The sequence below is a fragment of the Poecilia reticulata genome, chromosome 7 (assembly GCF_904066995.2).
Source record: "Poecilia reticulata chromosome 7, P_reticulata-male-v2, whole genome shotgun sequence".
Lineage (NCBI taxonomy): Eukaryota > Metazoa > Chordata > Actinopteri > Cyprinodontiformes > Poeciliidae > Poecilia > Poecilia reticulata.
Genome location: NC_088836.1, coordinates 7,735,128 through 7,756,160, shown reverse-complemented (window position 1 = coordinate 7,756,160; position 21,033 = coordinate 7,735,128). Strand labels below are relative to the sequence as shown.

Genomic DNA, 21,033 nt, shown 5'->3' with positions numbered 1-21,033 from the left:
AGTTCCAATCACTTCCTGTGGCCATGGAAGTGATGGGAAAACCTATTTACGATAATTTGGATGAGTCAGCAAATACCTTTGGCAATGTAGTGTATGTTTAAAATGAAGAGAGAGGAAGAACAGCTTCAAAAAGTTGTTTATAAGGGAAATGTTTGCAGTTGAGGATTAATTGCTACTACATGAATTGATAAAGACTGTTATCGCAAGAAGGCCAAATAAAAATATTTTGAATGGTTGTTACATTTTCTCATGCTACAGTTTCTAAGAGAAACTAGAATCCGCTGGTTTCTCTTTGGAAGCAACTAATTCAGGGTCAAAGCTGTACAAAAACAGAGATTGCTACAAAACTGTGATAATTTCATAGTGTGCTAGTGCCATTTCTGTCTTTGTCTAATACTAATCATTTGTTCTTAATAAAGAAAATTATATTTTAATTCTGTTTGAATGTTAAATGAATAAGTCACTTAAGATCATTGATGTAACTGCTTTTGCTTTCTTTCACCAACCAACGGTAAAGAAAGCAAAGACAAGCACCCAACTAAAACATAATTCACTGTACTTTGAATATATGTATCTCCATAACAATCGCAAACATTTTTGCTTTATTGAATTGTAAATGTTCTAAATTGTAGATTACAGGCCCAACCACTTTTCCCCTTTGCCAATCTGTACTCATATTTTGTACCTGGACTGCTTCCTTTGTGTACCTTCACATGTAAATGTACCATGTTCTACCAATGTACGCAAACCATATATTAATTTGTCATTGTAGCCAGGTATTTTTATTCAATACGACGACACATTATTATGAAAATGCTCAAATCTCACCTATAATTTCATGCAATGGACTATAATTATATAAAAATGCTGTAGCACACAATATTTCCCAGATATTTTACTTCTAATCACTGGATTAGATCCAGGCTATATCTCATGATACAGATTTTAAAAAACAATCATTTTGCTAGTAGATATTGATTATAGGAAAAACATGCTGACATTTCCTTAAAGTAAACTGAGTAGATAATAGAAAGAAAAACATTTTTTTTAAATCACTGAATCTTCAGTTGTCTGATCTAAACTGTAAATGTTAAAAATAATAAAACTGTAAATGTTCAAAAATAACAAAAGGCGTAAATGAACAGAACCATAAACACCGGGATGCGAGTAAAGCCTAATTGGGTTATTTTTCCAAATCAGGCCTCCCATCGCCTTTTGTTGTGGATTTGCACTACATAAATACCCGGGCTTCCTGCTGCTCTTGTTAGTTATTCAATTCTCTCATTTCGTGTTTACTTCCTGGCTCATCCCAGCTAGGTTCTGACTAGTTTCCAACCTCTCGAGGGGCAAAAACAAACCAAAAAAGGAAAAAACAACAAAACCTGATGACTCGGTCACATTGAAAAGAGCAGTGAGTCACGATTCGTACACCTATTTGCAGCATTCATTGGACAAGCAGGCTCAGGGAAATAAATGGAAAGGGGCTGGACCTGTACCAGGCAAAACTCTAGAAGAAATCTGGGTCATACATATCACCTCGTTAAAATGAGAACAGGCCATCCAGCTGACATTCAGACAGAGCCGCGAGCCGTTTGGAGCGTTGCTGTGAACTGATGCAGAAGAGAGGATTCTGAAGGGACAACTCAGTCGAGTAAATCTGGGTTCACAGGACACTTGCAGTCAGCTCACTAAACATTTCTACAAATCTAGGCCACATGTGGTTTGTCCGAGCTGACAAAAGAACAAAGCTGTTTGAACATATGTGCACTGTTAAAAAGACAAACAAAAAAAAACCAATAAAAATCTAATAATAAAAACCAGTAACTGCCGTGACAATGATGCATATTTGTTTTTTTGTTGTTTTTTGTTGCTTTACCTAAGAACGCTTCTCTTCAGCACCTTGAAACTCGCATGCAATTTTGCAGTAACAGACAAGATTAATTATTTACTTGAATAAAATACACTAAAAGACACCACAATGGATCCCAGTATGGGAGAAAGACACTAATGAATTGAACATAAAAGTAAGGTTTTATTCTAAATCAGGATTAAACTGTTTTTAAGGTTTTCTGAAATCCTGTTCCATGCTGATATGAACAACCGTAGTTCTCCATACTCTCTTGGGGTTATTTATAACTCATTGTGCTTCGTTTTAAAGACCACCGTTTTTCTCACTGTTGGTGGGTATTAAAACAAATTTAATGCCCACAGTCTCAGAGACAACATAACAGTCCTACAGCATTACAGAGGGGATGTGCTTTTCCTGGTTTAAGCCTATAACGTTTGTGCCAAGTAGACATTACTGGGCACATAGCAACGTGCCAAGTAATCTTATGCATAGTAAAATTAAGAATTTTACTATACGCTTAAACTAAATATCTTTGGGTTACACATATCTGTCTTTTTTGTGATGTCGGCAAACTTTGCCTAATTTAATTTAACATTTCACAAACCACTTAATTAGCTGTGAAGATAATCTTCTGCTAATTTGGAAACAAACCTGATTCCAACTAGCAGCTCTAGCAGAAAGCTGAGGGACCTGCCTCTCCTTCATATATGCCTCGTTTAAATAAATGTGAATAAGATACATTTATATACTTGTGATAAAAGCAAAATTGACACCAGGGGTATAATGATCACCTGAAGGTTTGTTGCATTATAACTAGTTAATTAGGGTAAGCAACACCAACTTTCAATGACAGTTCTTGTATAAATAGAGTCCATCTTTAATTATGAATGGGATTAATATTGCTAATTAGCGATAGAATTAACAAAGCAGTAAACATTTCATAAATCAGTAATCCGTCTGGAATAATTCCGTTCAAGTTTGACCTGCTGATACGAAGCAGCTTTTATGCATCATCTCATACTAATGTGGTCCTGCTGCCTCTTTTACATTTTGTTATCAAACAAATAAAGACTTTTTTTTTTATTTCAAATTGTATCTTAATAAATGTCTATTCAGGGCAGAATAATCCAGCCAAGATTAACTGAGTTTAAGTGTTTTGGATTTTCAAGCCGGAGACATTCAGATGCAGCTCTGAAAGCTGCAAAATTCTCCTTTAATTGGACGTCAAGTTGAAAATTGTGAATTTGACTGCTTTCCTTACTCACCTGTGACACAGACCTAGATTTTATTACATTTCTGCACCAAACAACAATCACACTCCCTGCTGACAAGACACACAATCAACCAAAAGAAAGCAAAAGAAGGTGTAAATGACAGATGACTGCTTTGAGTGCATCCCTGTTAACCATATAAAAAGTGAAACTTATCTTCCGTTTTTGGGCTGGAAAAGATTTGAGCCATGAAAGGTTCTGCATAGATTCTTACACACGAACAAAATCATTGAAATTTAGAGAATGTTCAAATTAAAGGTGAAGAGCAGCACTCACGGCTGGGAATGGGCCGTCTCATAGCGCTCAAACGGATGGCTGAGGTCGTGCTTGTTGTTCATGTAACACTGGGTACACAGGTCGTAGTCAAAGCACACTTTGCACTTCCACCGCATTCCCATGATGCCATGCTTCTTGCAGCTGTCACAGATGATATTCGAGTGGCGGACTCCTGCAAACAGAACAAGTGGTGAAGACAAGGAAGTGGCTGGGCACATTCCTGACATTTCAGTTTTCTATTTTTAACTGAAGGAAACACAGTTTTACCTACAGCGTGAAGAACAGACCAAACCAAGCCAAACAAAACATTCAGGTTATTTGACACACTCCGCAATTTGTTAAAGCATAACAGTATCTAAAGCCAAGAAATAGTAAAGAAGAACAAAGAGGTTCAAACAATTGAACAAAATACTCCCCACCCCGAGGCCTCTTTTGTGTCTTTTGCTGAACTAATTGAAGGAGCTTCTGAAGCAGAAGTATGTTGTTGTAAGTGGAGCAAAATGCTCCAGTGTGTGTGCATGCATGTGTGTGCGTGTATGTGTTTGTGTGTGTAGTCCCAAATAGGACATGATGGGCGATGACAAAACCCCTGACAATGGGTTTCACAAAGCTTGAGCATAGACGATGACATACAAGCAGGAATATGGCAGAAAAAACAAAAACATTTTAGGAATCAGAGGAGAACAGAAATATTTCTTATCAGAAAAACATTTACCTTTAAAGTAACAAAAAAAAAGAATCAAAATTTTTGGGAGAAAAACATTAAAATTATTCATGAAGATGCACAAAAAAAAAGTCAGTTGGTGACCATGTTTGGCTTTTGCTTTGGCTCTTTGGTGTAGCAGTAGAGGGAACTCAGAGTCAGCTGTATTTAGCTAGGTGTTTAAAGATGAAGTCAAAGGAAGCACAAAAAAAGCAAGAAAACTGTATTTTTTACATTATTTATGCTGCGAGAGGAAGAGGATTTCTGACAAATAAACTCAGAAGAATGTTTAAAAAGTCTCTATGAGTAGCTTGTTTCTACTTGAGCTGTCCACCTCTGGCATGGAACATGCTAGGATTAGATAAGCAGCACATTTCATGGAAGTTTAGAGCTAAAGTAAAGACCTAAACTGTTAATAATCAGGGCGACAGGAATTTTAGCTCTGCTAGCCATGCTAACTGGTAAGTTACTAAAAGCAGTTTAAAATGACAGCACTGTGAACTTTCACCTAAAAATGTTATTAATGTAAATCTAATCATTGTACAATTTTTATACTTAATGGGCAAAATGAATCTGATCAGAAGTATGCCTGCACAGTTAGTTTTGCTGGACAATAAATTATCCCAGTGTTTGTGATAAACTATCATATTGTCTTTTTTTGTTATAGCTTATCATATAAATATTAATAATGACATAATAATCCAGTTCACCCTCTCAAAAAGCCAAACTCTTTGATTTTGTAAAGAACTCTTAGCACCAAAACTGGAAGATAATTTAAATCCTCAAAATAAAATATGACAACTAATTTATCCAGCAATTAATTGCTCATAGCAACAGGCGTAATCATGAGCTTGTTTTTAGCACAACCTGATCTTCAGTGCTCACCAATCTGAGCATTGTCGTACAGCAGCAGGTCATAGGCAGCCTGGTATCCTGTGCGGTAGTTGGTCCGTGTCCCGCTGTCCCACTGAACCACCACCGTCTTGTCCGGGGTCGTCGTGCTGCCCTGCCGACCAATCTCCACCACGGTGCCCACGTGGCCCTCGCCGTCGTCCTGGTTCCCCCATTTCCAGTCCAGGCCACGCACCACGCGCATCCCCACCTCCATGTTGCCTCTTTTCGGGCCTGGCCTGCAGGCTGCGGGCAAAGGCCGAGGCCTGGCAGCACAGTCGCCCCCGCTGCTGCGCCTCCGGGCCTTGTAGGAGGCAGAGATGGATCGCGTAGAGGGTATCGCCGGGAGAGACGGCACCAGCGTCGTTTCCGGGAACAGATCGGGGGTGACTGAAAGACGGAGCAGGAGGAAGCGCATGAAGCACGTTGCAAATGTTAGAGGTAACCACTCAGAAATAAGCTTTAAGAGAAATAAAAGTGTCTTAAAAGGCTTTGCATGTGGCATCAATCGAATAAACATGAGATGTTGTTTAGATCCGATTCCAATACTTTTAAACAAGTTAATCCTCCAACCTGTATGCACTTTCACACAACAACTGTCAGCTACTGCTGAGGGATTCGACACATAACGCGCCATATGTCTCATTAATTTGAAAACGTGGTTCTGCTGGCTGGTGGATCGTTCACTGGAGGCCTCACTGTGTGTCATGGCATACTTCTGCAGAGAGCAGCTGGACTCGACTGCTACGCCCTGCTGCGCTAATCAAGCCCTGACCTGGCACAAACGCACACCGACAGACTTGTACCAACATCCTTAACAGGATCCACAACTATTGTTGCCCTCATTTTGGCTCCGTCCCCAACACACAACTCAACTAGCAAAACACCAAGCGCAAGCTGCAATATTTAGGCAAAAAATAAACCCACTTTTAATCAGACAAGGGAAAAAAATGGAAGCATCTGTGTCAATTTAAAGAAAAGGTTCAAACAGTATTCTGAAATTACTTTAGTTTTTCCATACAGATGAAGTGTAATCAATAGTGAACTCTATACAAAGCAAAAAGATAAAATCCTACATATAAAGTCAGTTCAAATCAGATATTTAAATTTAAATAACTGTATTAAAATAAACAACTTTTTTCTTCCCCATTTACATAAATCAGACAAAACGTCTGTTTAGGTCAGTTAGACTTGAAAAGTCATCCCTGTTTTCTATGTGCCAAAGAAACAAATGAGAGAATTTTTAGAAAAAAAAACAAAAAACTTTCGTTCTTCAAATTCATACGTTTATATAGACTAAAAATGATCATACGTCTCTACAAATTGGGAAAGTCCGGGTGATGACTTATTAAGTCAGATTAAATAATTAAAGTACTGCTTAAAGCAATACCTCAAATACACCTCCCTAAGTTTGGTTCAGTTTTGGGTAACATTTCCAGATACCTGAAGATAGCACATTCATCTGTTTTATTCAAGTAAAAACACAATGGGAACGTCCTCCCATCGTCCTGTTCTGGAAGGAAGTGGGTTCTACTTTCCAGATATGGACAGATTTGGTTTGAAATGTGGGCATCAACCCAAATATAAAAGCTAAAACAAAAACGTTGTGAGCAAAGACAAATGGGGCCTTTAGCCATGAAAAAGCATTCACGCCAAAAGAAACAAAAAGCAACACTGACAGTTTACACATGCTTGTCAATGAAAAATACTTGATGTAATCTGATGAAACTAAAAACAAAAAGTAAAACATTGTTGGACATTATGTTCATTGGTACATTTGCTGTAAAACAAGGGACGTTTGCGGGTCTGGGAATGTCGCCACAATGCTTAAATAAGGTTAGTTAGTTAGTTAGTTAGTTAGTTAGTTAGTTAGTTAGTTGAACGAAGGACTGGTGCACTTTACAAAACAAATGGCTTCAGGATGATGTGAAAATATTGAAATGACATCTCAAGACCATGGCCACTAAGTTGTAGCTTTGGTGCAAGAAGGTCAGTGACACTATAAATACCACCAAATTAGTTACAACGTGGCTTAAGGAGATTAAAAAAATACAAAGTGACCATAACAAGGCCCTGATTCCAGTCAAGGCCAAATCACTGGTTTTATAGACAACTTTTGGAAGAGCTGTAAAGGTGTCAGCAAGCAAGACAGCCTACAGACTCAATAATGACCAATTCTGCCAGGAGCAATGGGCCAAAATTCAAAATAATAAGCAAATCTATACGTGGCATGAAGCAAACAGTAATTATTTTAATGCTAAACAACCAAAAACAGGAAGCAATCAAGTCTGAATTAATGTTTGGTTTCAGTTCTGTAAACGTCTGAAATTGGAAATAAGCAGCCAGAGCCTTGTCACAATAAAGGAGGTCTAAGGACTTGTGTTTCAAACCTATGATAAAACAGCACCAGCGGTTTTAATGAATGCAGCTGAGGGCTAAGTGCTGGAGACAGGAAGCGGTACAGAAAGGAAGCAACATTTAGAGGATCCGGAAGCTCGAGTCAGCAGTACAGCAAGAAACTTCTGCTGAGGACTGTGATAATCTAATTACACTCATTAGTCACATATGATGTATGAAGACATTAATTTATGCTCTTGTAGTTTTCTTCCCTTCTGGTGCAAACAAAAAGTTGTGGGATTTCTGTGTCTAATCATACTACGAGAAAAAAAAGACAAAGAAAATTAAAATGCCAGGAAGCACAGAATAGTTCTCAGCAATAAACGCCTCTTGTGTGAAGTTGTGTGTGTACAGTGAATTGTTTTATTTTAAGTGGCAATATTTTTACTCAATAATTTGCAACAAATGGCCATTGTTAATGAAATAAAATGTATGTTTACAAACCGCTCTTATTGTCATGTCTTTAAACAAATTTACCATTTTCGAACTTACCACAAATGTAAAGCTAATAACAAAAGCTAATGTTATACATCTTTATCAAGATTGCAAGGTCATTTCTACATTAAGCTGTCCCTGCTTATGATTGAAAACATATAGGATGTGGGGTTTTTAAAGAAGAGAACGTAAGCTGCTGAGAATTTGTTTTTAGGTAAAAAATGTCAGCTTAGCACACATTTAAAAAAAATCCAGCCACCTAATCTCAAAGAATGAAGATGGAGGAGATCCTTCTCACTGAAGAAGTTTACAGGAAGCTCCTTGTCAGATCATTTTAACACTAGAACTTCAAAAACCTTAAAGCTGCAGAAAAATTGCACAAGGAAAAGAAAATCCTTTTAAGCTGAAACAAAATCAGGTTGTATTTACTGAAGAGAAAATACAACCTGAGAGAGACAACGTCAAAATAATTGTTTTAATTTTATCCAGTAGGTGTCTTCAGACTACTGGCAGTACTATTAACATTTTGAAGAAGCAGAGCCAGAGACCCAGTTCAAGGAAGTAAAAGGGAGCTAAAGATTAGGGTGATGGGGAAGCATCAAAACTCAAAGATTTTGGCGATCATATCCGAAGATAAATCAAAACAAAGACAAACAAATATCTGGTCAGTAATTAAAAGAAGGGTTTGATAGTTGAAATACCCATAATGCTTTTTTATTGATTATTGAGAAAGGTTTAAAATCATTTTTGACACATTATTTTTGTTTTTAATAAAATGAAAATAACTTTACAAAATTGTCATTCCTTGTACATTGCTTTAGTGTCTTTTGAGAGATGTCTCTCTCTCGTACGTTAACTTCTCCTTTTAAAAAACACAACTGAAATTCACAAACACACAATCCAGAGAAAAATCTGGCTCTGTTTTTAAGAAGAACTTTGCCAACATATTCAGAAAAAGTGAGGGCCTTCTTAATGAATCAGCCACTGGGAAATCCGAAATTTACATCGTCAACAGAAGCAAGCGATTAGTGAAACTATTTCTTGAAACTTTGTTGCAAAAAAGAAAAAGGAACAAGTCCACGCTTGGAAACCAAAACAGCAACTATAAAGTTCATTTGTATTGGCTTATGAAATCTTCAAGGCTTTTATTGAAGTTTCTGCATTACAAAACATGACACCAAACTGTGAAACGTTTAAATGTGGCATGAACCGTTTATCGCGAGTCACTACAACAAAAGCCAAAAAAAAAGAGAAAGAAAAGCAAAGCAAACTGTAATGTAGCTATTAAAGAGAAAATTAAATAGACTATCTGGGAACCAAAGATTATATTACTGTTTTTATAACAATGTTTATTTTTAAGTTTAAAAAATAAATAAATTGGATAAAAAAAGCTGGCAAATTAGATATTATAAATTTAGTTAGCAATATGAGTTTCAGCAACAGGTGAAGCTGTAGAGGATGTTTTGTTATTCCACAGGTTGGCTCTCCGCTGTGCATTCCTCTGTCATGTTTGTTTGTCTGTGTGTGTGTGTGTGTGTGTGTGTGTGTGTGTGTCTGCATGCGCTTGTCATGACTAGGCCACCTGTGTTGATGAAATGTCACTGCCAATCTGCAACAAAGGGCTAGGACATACGGGATTACAGCTCTCTGCCTGCAATAACAGATGGGCTGGCTTCCGTCACACACTGCCGAGGGCTGGTTGCCGATGCCACCATCAACCGCCTTCGCAAAAATCAGCCTTTTAGCTACAATGCAAAACACATGTATTCAGAACCAGGAGGTATTTTCTGTTACAGACAGAAAAGTCACAGAAAATTACAATTCTCATGCTCAAAACGGCGTTACACGCCACGTGCTTCAGCAACACAACTACATCAACTGTAAATGATAAAAAAATAAATAAAACTCTGCAGGAATGACCCACTTCCTATAAAAGTTTTCCAATGTTAATTGGATCTAATGCACCACACAGCAACCTGCATTGCATAAATATACTTTAACAGAAATGCTTAGCTTGAACCATCAAATACTGTGTAGGTTTTTTTCTTCTAAAATTTCAATCTAAAAAAACCCCAGCCCTTTAATATTTTTATATCCAAGTAGAAAGAAAATGATATATGGTTTTTCATCTGTATTTTTATGCAAAACTAAAAATGTGTCATGTGTTTTTCTGACGTCAGCCACCTATACTGCAATATCCGTAAATCAAATTCAGCAACAATAACCTCCCTTCATAAGTAAATCATTGGCAAACAGAATATTCCTGCAAGTAATTTAATCTCAGGACAAATATAATAAAAAAAAGTTCTCAGCAATTTATAACAGAGCATTTGAAAATCATAAAGTCTGGTGTGCCTCCAAGTAGTTGCAATGAAATTTATTTCCACAAATTATTGACTTAAGGGGGCAGAATATATAAGCATGTCACATTTTATTATGATTTTTCTAAATGAATCATTTCCTTTACTTCACAATTAGACATAAGTTTACCACATAAAATACCAATAAAACACACTCAGCGTTTTGGCTTTAATGTGACAAAATCCAAAAACTTCAAGGGTTATGAATACTTTTGTAAAGCACTTAATTTGTACAAAAGAGAAATCCGTTTTTGTAGTATAAACCTGACCTGCATTTTCTTTCACATGTGGCAGAGCGTGATGATTTGATGTAAAATCTAAAGTTTGCACTGGTTGTCAGATGAGGTGTTGCAGTGGGATTGTGATGTCACCAGTGCCACAATGACAGAGCTTTTTGCTAAAAAAGGATCCATGACAGCAGACAGAAATGATTGACTATTTCACTGTGGCTATACTGTGGAACTAATTTAGAATCAATAAATGGTTCAAACATCCATGTTTGAAAGCTTTAATAAATCTGAGAAGAATAAGTTCCCTAGTAGGACGGAAACCCAGTTCTGTTTTTGGAGCCCTTTTTTGCTTTTGATCCCACAAATGTTAGGGTCAAGTAAAGATAACCTTTTTAAGAAATCAGCCTAATCGTATTTGAAAATGCATCTGCCCTCCTTCTTAAATGATGAATAAAATGTAATTAACTACATTTTTTGTATTTTAGTTGCACTAGCCAGACATATAGACTCAAGAAATGATTTACATAAAACCTGTCTGCTAATATAAATGAGGCTGAATGATCACAAAAAACAACACATCATGCCCTGAACTAAAAAGAAATAAACAATGTCTGAAGAGAGTTACAAAGTTCCTTCTAAGTTTTTTTAGAATCATTATCTGCAAATGGGGAAAATGGGGAAAACGGGAAACTGCGGTAAATGTCCCCAGAAGTAGCTGACCTTCCAAAATTTACTTCAAGAGTGCATTGATGGCTCATCCAGGAGATCATAAAAGGACCGAGAACATCCAAAGCACGGCAGGCCTCACTTGTCTCAATTAAGGTCCATGTTCATGATTCAAAAAGACTGGGCAAAAATGGCCTCCATGGGAGCGCTCCAAGAGAAGAACGACTGCTGAACAAAATCAAAACAAAACATCTCACATTTGCTCAAAGAGTCTACTGATCTTGACTTTCTTTTTGTAAAGTAAAAAAAACAACAACATCCATCAAAGTTTCCAGGCCTAAATGCAACTAAAGGTTTTCTTGCATCATATTTGTACGAAAACGACATTATTATTCATTAGATTCTGTGGAAAATGTTCTATGGACTGGTGAAACAAAAGTAGAGGATTTGAAAGGTGTCTGTCCCGTTACATCCAGAAGAAAAAAAAAATCAAACAGCATGTCAGAAACGGACATGTAGTCAAACACGGTTGTGGTATTGTCATGGTCTGGGACTGTTTTGTTACTTCTGGATGACTTGCAGTAATTGATAAAAATCATACATTTTGCTCCCTATTGCAATCATAAAGGAGAACACCGAACAATCAGTTTGTGACTTTACGCTCAAGAGCACTTCCATAGAGGACAATTGTCCAGAGCACACCACTAAACGACTCAAAAAAGAAACGACATGGAGCCCTTAAATCCAACTGAGCTGCTTTTGCACGACATTTTGCAGACTGTTCATACTGAAAATTAATGCAGTGCGGCTGGATTAACAATTCTGCAACATTTCAAAATTCTTACAGGACACTGAAATTCATTTGTTAACCTGAAACATTTAAAAAATACATCAAAACAAGAACAGGAGACGTATGTAAGGGTGCAAATAGTTTTTTACAGCTGATTATTTCTGCACTCAACTAGAACTGCAGCAGTTTTTATAAAGAAATTAGTAAAAAGCTGCAGAAATGGGAACCTGTTGAATACATCTGGTAGCAGAAGGGACAACAAAATCAATAAGAATCTAAGGTAAATAATACATGTACTAACAATTTTCTGCCTGCATAAAACTCCACAAGTTGCTATCTTATAAACTTAACATTGTGGTCTGTATCCACAAAACGGCTTTTAAGTCTAGAAATTAATGTAATAACATGTAATTGAGCAACCATCAAATTAATTCCTGATGCCCTACATTGCCATATTTAAACATCCATCAGGGATTACTTCAAAAGACGTCTTTTAAAGTGAAATAATCTCAACAAAACTCTAAAGATTTAATATTCACTCATAATCCCCAGAGCCTTTTGAGAGCAAACTTTTTTTTTTTTTTAAATCCCACACACACACAAAGACGTCCGCTGATCCCCAAAAGTACCCAATGGAAACTTGACGAGATTAAGTCATTATCACAAATTATCGTACTCACTCCCCATGATCTTCATTCCACTTTTGAACATGCCAGAAGCCGTGCCGGACTTACAATCCCACTAATATCGCTGCGTCTATCGGGCTGCGAGAAGCGGCTGAAAATCAGCAGCTCTGTGGAGCCGTCGCTCAAACTGAACAGGGGACTGAACCCTCTCTGGCACAATCTTAGTATTTGGTTAGCTGTGAACTTTGATCCATGCTTTGGAACATACTGTTTTCCATTCTGATGCATTTTTTTTGTTTGTTTGGCAGATGCTGATCAAGCACTATACAAGCAGGGTTACTTATCTAGGTGAGAACGAAAGAGAAGAAAAACATGAAACCTGTCTAAAGCTGGACAAATAATGGAAGAGGTCTAGTTCTTTGAGTGGACTGTGTTTAAGGTAAATACATTACGTTTTCATTAGAGGACTGCTATAAAAATAAATAAAAAAACAAGATGCTTTCCAGACAGTCTGCCCAGGGTCAGAATTTGTGTAAAACATCGTTTAAAACTGTGCCAAATTTTGCTACTTGCACATTAATCTTTCAATTTGTACCAGAAAAAAAAATCATCAATTTGTAAATTAACATAGCCATCAATCATTCTATTACTGACACTGAAATCCTGGTTTTATGATCGTTTTCAGGATAATTTGGTACCAAATGTTTTCATTCCAACTTGTAATACCCAACGTGATTTAGTAACCAAAATTAGTTGCACAAGTTTGGGATCACATAACAGACTGATGCGATAACGAGTTTGCAGGTTGAGGCAGGCATGGTTGTCAGCAATTTTATGCACAAAACTGGACAGGCCTGATGCCTTACAGAGGAAAAACCACAACCACACATGCTGGGGAAGCTGGAGAGCGTGTTCACAGTGCACAAGTTCCCTGTAGGATACAGTTATTTAGTGTTAAAGTTCATTTATTCTGATAAATTTTGGGGGAAAATAAACTGAATCTGGGAGAGGGTTGTTTTTTTTAACATGGTATCTGGTAAAGTCTTCTGACCTTCACTGCCTGCCGTAGTTTTTATGACGTCATCAACTGAGATTGGAGCAGCTTGCTGCTGTTTGACGCTTCTGGCTTTCGAAATTTCTGTTAGCGTCTGTAGAAATGGAAGGAAATAGTGTGCAACCATTTCATTTAAAAATAATGATTTATTTTATTGTAATAAGGTTGAAAAATCCCATTACAGATTCATAGATTGAGCTACTTTTTAAACAGAGGATGAAAACCTTGCTTTAATTATTTGTGCGACTATAATTATATTACTTGAAACAATACCTTTTTAAATATTTGTGTTGAATTTTAAGTTGAAGCAAAACCAACTGATACTCAGTTAGATTGCAGGTAAAACGCCTGTAATCATCATTTCACTAATTCAGAGGTAGATTTAGGTCTGGGTCTAACATGAATATGCTTTGACTTACAACAAACAATGTTATGAATTGTAGGTTGAATGACTTCTGTCTCATCTGACCAGACACATCCATTGGTTGCTTCTCTGATTAATGTTCTCATTGCCCACATTGTATTTTTTAGATCGACATTTTTAGTAGGTTTACACTTGTGCCATATGCTTTACTGAATATTTAGATGATATACTGAACAGTTTGCCATGAGTTGTCAAACCTTTGAATATATTTTTATAGCCCAACTCTGCTGTAAGCTTCTCCACAACTTTCTCCCAGACTGGGTTCGTTGGTCTCTTGATGCTGTTTGACTGATGTCAAATGAACAGTTGACATTAGATTAATGTCTCCTACTAAAATTAAAGTTCACACAGGTGTATTCGTTTGGATAATCATGAATGCCAGTGATTAAACCAGATTTTATGTGGGAGCATCACATCAAATGGGTCTAAATGCAAGTATACACCAGACTTTTTTGAATTTGAAACAGTTTTCCCCCAAATCAAATTTAAGACCTTTTTAAGACCATTATGAACAAAATTTAAGATGTGTATCATTACAGAAATATACAAAAGAAAATGGCATATTTTATAGAAAAGCCAAGCTTTTTTGCCCAGAATGCACATAGCATCGCACGGATTGGCAACAGAAGACAAGCGTTCTCCAGCCAACTGGCAATAATTTACACTTACCACTGAGAGACACACGCAAACAAGCTAGCTAGCCAATAAGGGTATATTAGCAGCTTGTTAGGGGTAGTCTTAACCACCTTGAGTCACAGAATGTAATGAAGATGTCTGAGTGTGATTCAAACTTTTGCCTGACAGGAAAGTCTCACAAGAAAAATAAACTAAACAAAAGAGTAAATAGTCATGTCATGATAAATTTAAGACCTCTGATTAACGTATTTAAGGCCAACTCACATTATTTTGATGAATTTAAGATGTATTAAGGCCTTAATTTTAGATACATAAACGTCAAACCTTTCAAGAATGAAAAGCCATGAATTATTACACTACTTTATGTTCATATTGTCAACCTCAAATCTTCATCTCTTGTTGTGATGTAAACCTTCAAGTGGCTTGAAGGCCTGCTTCACCTTTGTTAACCTGTTAAAGCGTCTGCCGATTCATGTTTAGAGTCCGCACAGTGAAACAAAACTACAGGGTCAACTCCAGCACCAATCACCTCAATGCAGCACCATCAGGTACAAACTGGGACAAAGCAAACCCATCACCCCCAACCCCAGTTTAATCATCACTGCTCTGTTCCACAAATGGCGACACTTAAAGCCAATGCAAACAACAAACTGCTTACTTGGCACATCATCTCGCTTTACTACAAACCACAGCAACATGTGCAGCGGCATGGCCATGGACCGACACCAACCGCACGCGTGCTGCCTTCGCTCTTCATTGCCCCAACTGCAGACACGTCCTTAACAACTACTGACATGTAATATAGTAATAATTCCTTTTCAACAAGGGAAATAGAAGATGGATATGTTCCACTGTCCATCCCGCTCCGTTAAAGTGTTGTCTTTAAAAGTCTCGTCTTTAAGCTTTAAAAACAAACTGAAATATAAGAAGAGAATCACCAACACGGATAACCTGATAAATAAAGCATGTGCTTGTTTGGCTGGTTTACCTGTTGGCATACAGATGTGCAGCGAGACCGACAACAGCAGGATGCAAAGGATGCAGCTCCGATATTTAGCTACATGAACCCATCAGATGTTTAAAAAAAATTTAAAATTAGCCACCTGTAGTCCAGGAAAGAAATGGGAAATGTAGAGAAAAAAAAAAGCAGAAAAAAAAAGCCTCTGTTGTGATGCTCTCCCTGAATGAACCGGCCGACAAATGAGGAGGAGGAAGAGGCAGAGGATTAGAAGAGCCAGGCCAGCATTCCAGGGATGTGATTTATAGATCCAAGTCCTCTTTAAACAACATCGTCGACGTATGGACAGACAGGTTGGCCGTGCAGGATCAGAGCTGGAAGAAGAAGAAGAAGACTACTGGAGGATGCAGGCGGCATTTAGTCCTTTGTGCGTGGTGTCAGCAAGGATTACCACTGTAGATGAGGAGGAGGAGGAGGAAACAGAGGAGGAGAGCGAGAGCGCTGCGTTCAGCCTGACGTTCCGCTGCTTTCGTATAAAACTGGGCCAGTGGGCTTTGCTCTGTGCCTGCTGTATTCCATCACTGGGGAGGCGGGGAGGGCGGTGTGAGCGTGTGAAGCAGACGCGTTGCCTTTATGGGCCAATATGTGCAAACACATGCGCATCAAGAAGCTCTGCATAAAGATGTACAGCCTCCCCCCCTTTCCTCTAGTAGCCTGTGGGGACACTATTCGCCCTACTGCCAGCCAGCGAGCAGAAGACAAGAGGGGAGGGGGGGAGGGGCACACATTACAGGGACATGGTCTGGATGTTTTTCTTTTTTTTTAGAAAAAATAAAGGGGTGTGGCTGGAGGCAAATTTGATGAATGGACACCTGCCACAATTCTCAATTTCAGGCTTTAAAAAATATAATTTTTTTTATTTTTATTTTGCTACGTCCGCTGATTCCCTAAAGCACAGCCAGGAAAGAGCAAAGGGGGAGACCGTCTGCATGCTTCCCAAAGCTTTCCTAGCCTTGGAATATTTACTTAAATGTGGCCACAGCTGCAAGAGACAACAATATGGTTGCAAAAAAAGAAAGAGAAGAAAAAAAAAAAACAGACGACGCAGCGTTCTGCTGATCCCTGCAAACACACGTGAATCTATACAGCTGGCATTGGCAGGACAGGCATAGGGAAAAGAATGAATGGGCGCTTAGGAAATGGCTGAGACACAAGCTCATAATGAAGTTTATTACGGCACACTGCAATCTGGTGAACAAAGCGATCGCTGTCCAATGCAACAGACATGTTGGTGTGAAACACATGAAGGGAGGCATTCAGTCCCACAGCTCTTCTCCGCTTCACGGTTAAAAATAGAAAACCATTTCAGCAGATGTCTGTCATCAGAGTCAGAGGGTAGATTAAAGGTAGAGGCTTACTGCCAACCAAAATACCAATGAAATGAATAATAAGTTTAAAAAAAAAAGTTTCAATGTAGGGAGCTGCAGGGCAGAATGACTTCCAAGGACTTTTCTAGATCTCTAGTCTAAAAACTAAAAGCAACTCCAATTAGCTGGACAAAAACATAAATGACGTTATTTGTATAAAAATCAATGTAAAAAAAACTTTGTTTTATAAAAATCTGAATCTTGTATGTTGTTTTTAACTTTTTTGTACAAGCGCTGGATTGTCTCTAGCCGAAATGTGCGATATAAATAAATGAAGTTGCCTTTAGCTTCCAGATGATGAAGTAAAGAGCAGATGTAAATGTTTTTCTATACTCAAATTTCTTCTTCGAATACTTATTTACACTTCAGAAATGTTCAAATCTAATTCCAGTTACTTCTTATTATTAATCATAGACTTAAAGTCTGATTCTGAAACAGAGACTTAAGATATTGATTAAATGCCCGTTAAATATTTATTACACTGTAAAAAGTACAAATATTTTGAAGTAAAATAAAAGTGCTGCAAGTTTCCTAAAAAAGTAAGAGAAGTTAGTTAAAATAGTTACCGTTATCCGATTTTTACTCAACTCTAAACAAAGGACATCAAAGTGCAACGCTGTTTGTTGATGCATTTGCTGGTTGAAAACTGAAGGAGTTTACAGGGACGAAGAAAAAAAAAATGTCAAAGGAAAGTTGGCTAACTGATTGGTTTATCACCCTCCTCATGGTGACTGACCCAAAAATGAGCATCAAGATTAGAACTGGGTTTATATTATAAAGAGCATGAAAAACCTTTTTACAGAACAGGGCATATAACACAACACAATGGCACCAGGCAAAGCGCGTATCTGATGCAACAAAAATGCTAGCAAAGATATCATCTCTCAACAATGTTTTGGGTCAAACCCATAACATCCTGACAAGCAGCTAACTCCGTGTTTACTGGCATCTCTCAGGGGCATCAGTTCTTTCTCCTGTTTTCTCACAAGGAGCCAATTCACCGGTAGGCATAAAGAAGTCATAGTCACTTGTTTTCACATTTAATGTTTTCACTTAGAATGAAAACCAATACAAAACTGTACTGATTGTAAGTTGCCTTCTTCCGTTCACAGACAGTGCAGATACTAAAACTGTCTGAACTAGACTAAACTCATTTTTGATTCACTCTTGATACTAAGACAAACCAGCAGTTTTGAAAATGAAGCCTTTGCTTTTATCTTTCAACAGTCATAATAATTTTTATTATTTGATCAATGTATGAAGTCACAGCTATGACTACAATATCAGCCTGTTTAGCTTTGCATCCACAAAGGATTGCCTGGGTACTTTTCTGGAACGGTATAATAATTCACTTGCCATGCAGTAAAACGCTTTTTACCAAGAATATGTCTACATTTTAGTTTTAGTCAAGTTGTTTCCAATTGATATGCTCTGATCAGAGATTAGCACATCAAATACTTATTATTAATTAATAATAATAATAATAATAATAATAAAATAAAATTGTAAAATTCTCTATTTATTCAAAATAACAAAACTATAAACCACTGCCAATTTTGACATGCAAACGCATCAAACAGCAGCTCATACTTTGACATACTTCTGGAGGGGTTGATCAAAATGAAATCAACATTTGGGGTTTATGCTTTGAAAACTACTACCTTTATCAAATGACCAGGTGTACATATTTATCTTACTTCTATTTATCATGGTCCTTAAGAAAAAGAAATTGTCACAATTATTATCAGCAGCTCAGGAAACTGGTATAGCTGCTTTTAAAAGCTCTATTATATTTGTAATAATCTACACAATGTAAAGAAATTTCGGTTGTTGTCCCTGATGGTTTCTTCCTTGCTGAGTGGCCTTTCAGCAGTACATGTTTCACTGTGGTTCATATCACTGCCTTACCAGATTCGACCAGCATCTTCTCAAAGTTGGTAGCTGTTCTTCTGAGATTCATTCACACATTTTGCGCTCATATGCTGAACCCTTTCCAGAGAGAAATTGCTTGGTAATCCTACATAAAGCGGAAATGTAGTCTCGCTTTCCATTTAAAACGCTCTCACACTTTTCTTTCAAATTTGCCAAGTTCCTGCTCACTGTCACTAACAAAGGGTAAATTGCAGACGAAAATGTATATTAAAATTTCCACTGCAGATTCTACCAACTACTCTCCATCTCAGTCAATGACCATGTTCCAGGCTTCATAAATAAGGTAAAAAAAACAAAAAACTGACAGCTGAATGTTGAGGCGACAATCTTTGTAAATGTCAGTTTTACCCTAAATGTGATGACGGTAGCCTCTGTAAAGTCCAGGATTCTCTTTGTAAAAATCTGGGTTTTTATGTGGTTTTCCCCACTTTCAGTCAGGTGACAGTCAATGCACGTCTTTGAGGAGCTCGAAGCAAAAGCATGCAGCTTGGCCAGTCCTGACAGGTTATGACCCCACATGCAGCCCGCCTTCAGGCAAAGACAACACCTTTCCCATTACTTCCAACTGACACTGTCAAAGGCACACGGTAAATCCACCCCTTTTCAACACATAACTTAAAAGTCATGAGCATTTATAACAGACAGGCGCATCTCTAAATGTATCAGCTGACGTTAGCGGTCAGGAGAAGAAACAGCTTCCACAACAATACGTCGCTTTTAGGGTTGTCATAATGAGCCATTTTTTACAAGAAAATTAACTGTACCCCTGTAAATCTCCACTGAGGCAGCCCACATTTTAAACAAACTCATATTTATGCCTGCCGTAGATGCTGACACTCTGCTGTACTTCTCATCGCTTCAAAGCATTTTCAGACTGTACGTAGCTGTGAGCCTGTCTAAGGTTGACGCTAGCTTGCTAACTACTGTTTGGCACAGCTGCTCTGCCATGAATTCAACTTCTCTCGCAGTGTGTCCACTTACCGGCTCCTTGTCAAGAATGCTCACTTTGCTGTCAAATGAAGCTCCATACTGTCGTAAACTAATAACCCCGACTTGGTTTGTTTAAGAATAAATATGTATTTACAAGGCTGAGAGGTTTTGCTGCACACAGCCATGACAACACGCCCATGCATTGCGTCACTGGTCATGCTGCCTTCACTGGCTGCTCGTAATAAGCACAATTATTCATGACAGCTAATTAAAAGTACCCAAATATAGATCTCCGGGTTTAGTAGAGATTTTGTTAGTAACGTTTGCGGTTTATAAGAAATATGTCAAATGAAACAGCAAATAAATGAAAATATTTGCTTTGTGTATGTTTATTGAGGTAATTAGTGTATTGTTAGTTTGTTATGTGCTCTATAGCTTCACGTCAATTGGCACCCCAAGTAAAGATGTGAGCCAAAACATTATAAGACCAGATAATGTTGCATTTTTGCTTATGCAGCATTATCTCACACTGGAAATTAGAGAGAAATCCGACCTCTATTTTCAGTACGTGTGTTACGTGCAGGAAAAATCCTAAATGTAGAAACAACTGATTTTAGTAACATCACTATAACAATAATAATAATCAGTTTTATTTATGTGTCTACTTTATTTATGTGTCGAAGCACGGCCCTTTATGTCTCCAATTGAAATCACCTCACTGACGGCACAATGCTGGAACCCCAGCTGTACAGCTTTTTTTGTTGTTGATGATTTTGTTTTGTTTTGTTTTGTTTTGTTTTGTTTTGTTTTGTTTTTTTCTAGTAGAAGAGCACTCAGCATTTGACAAAGTCTGAGCACAGAAAGAACAATCTGTGACCATTCTGCTTTGTGAAATGTCCTTTCTTCTCAGAAAGCTTCTTCTCCAGTCTAATTTTGTCCTTTCTTCATCTCACCACATGTTTTCTAAAGAGCAGATGTCTGAGGACTGAAAAAAAGATGGAAGAGATGGATTTTGTCTTCCTAAAGACCCGATGACCTATTTTCAGTTTTTTGCTTTGTTTTGTTTTGTTTTTTCTGGTTTTCTGGCACACTCCTCAAGATTTTCGTGTAAGATCTCCTGGTATTGCAAGGTGTTCATAGTGCCAAGATTTCCAGAACATTTGGAAGAGAAACAGACC

At 37.6% G+C, this 21,033-nt stretch overlaps 1 protein-coding gene across 5 annotated transcripts in view; it reads right to left on the bottom strand.

The window, feature by feature from the left end:
• Positions 1 to 20,073, bottom strand: part of mib2 (MIB E3 ubiquitin protein ligase 2) — a 64,683-nt gene extending 44,610 nt beyond the window's left edge. For 3 of the 5 annotated variants that reach the window (XR_534020.3, XM_081608763.1, XM_008413042.3), the window contains exons 1-3: positions 12,549 to 12,660; positions 4,985 to 5,380; positions 3,397 to 3,568 (exon numbers count right to left, since the gene is read on the bottom strand). Coding sequence is in view for 4 of the 5 variants with exons in the window: in XM_081608763.1 (XP_081464889.1) it covers positions 3,397 to 3,568; positions 4,985 to 5,380; positions 12,549 to 12,579 (599 nt within the window). In the remaining variant the exon portion in view is untranslated. Of the gene's footprint in view, positions 1 to 3,396; positions 3,569 to 4,984; positions 5,381 to 12,548; positions 12,661 to 15,596; positions 16,298 to 19,906 lie in introns of those variants that run through there. The other 2 variants (XM_017305901.2, XM_008413043.3) reach the window with 2 other exon arrangements.
• Between the last annotated feature and the right edge of the window lie 960 nt (positions 20,074 to 21,033).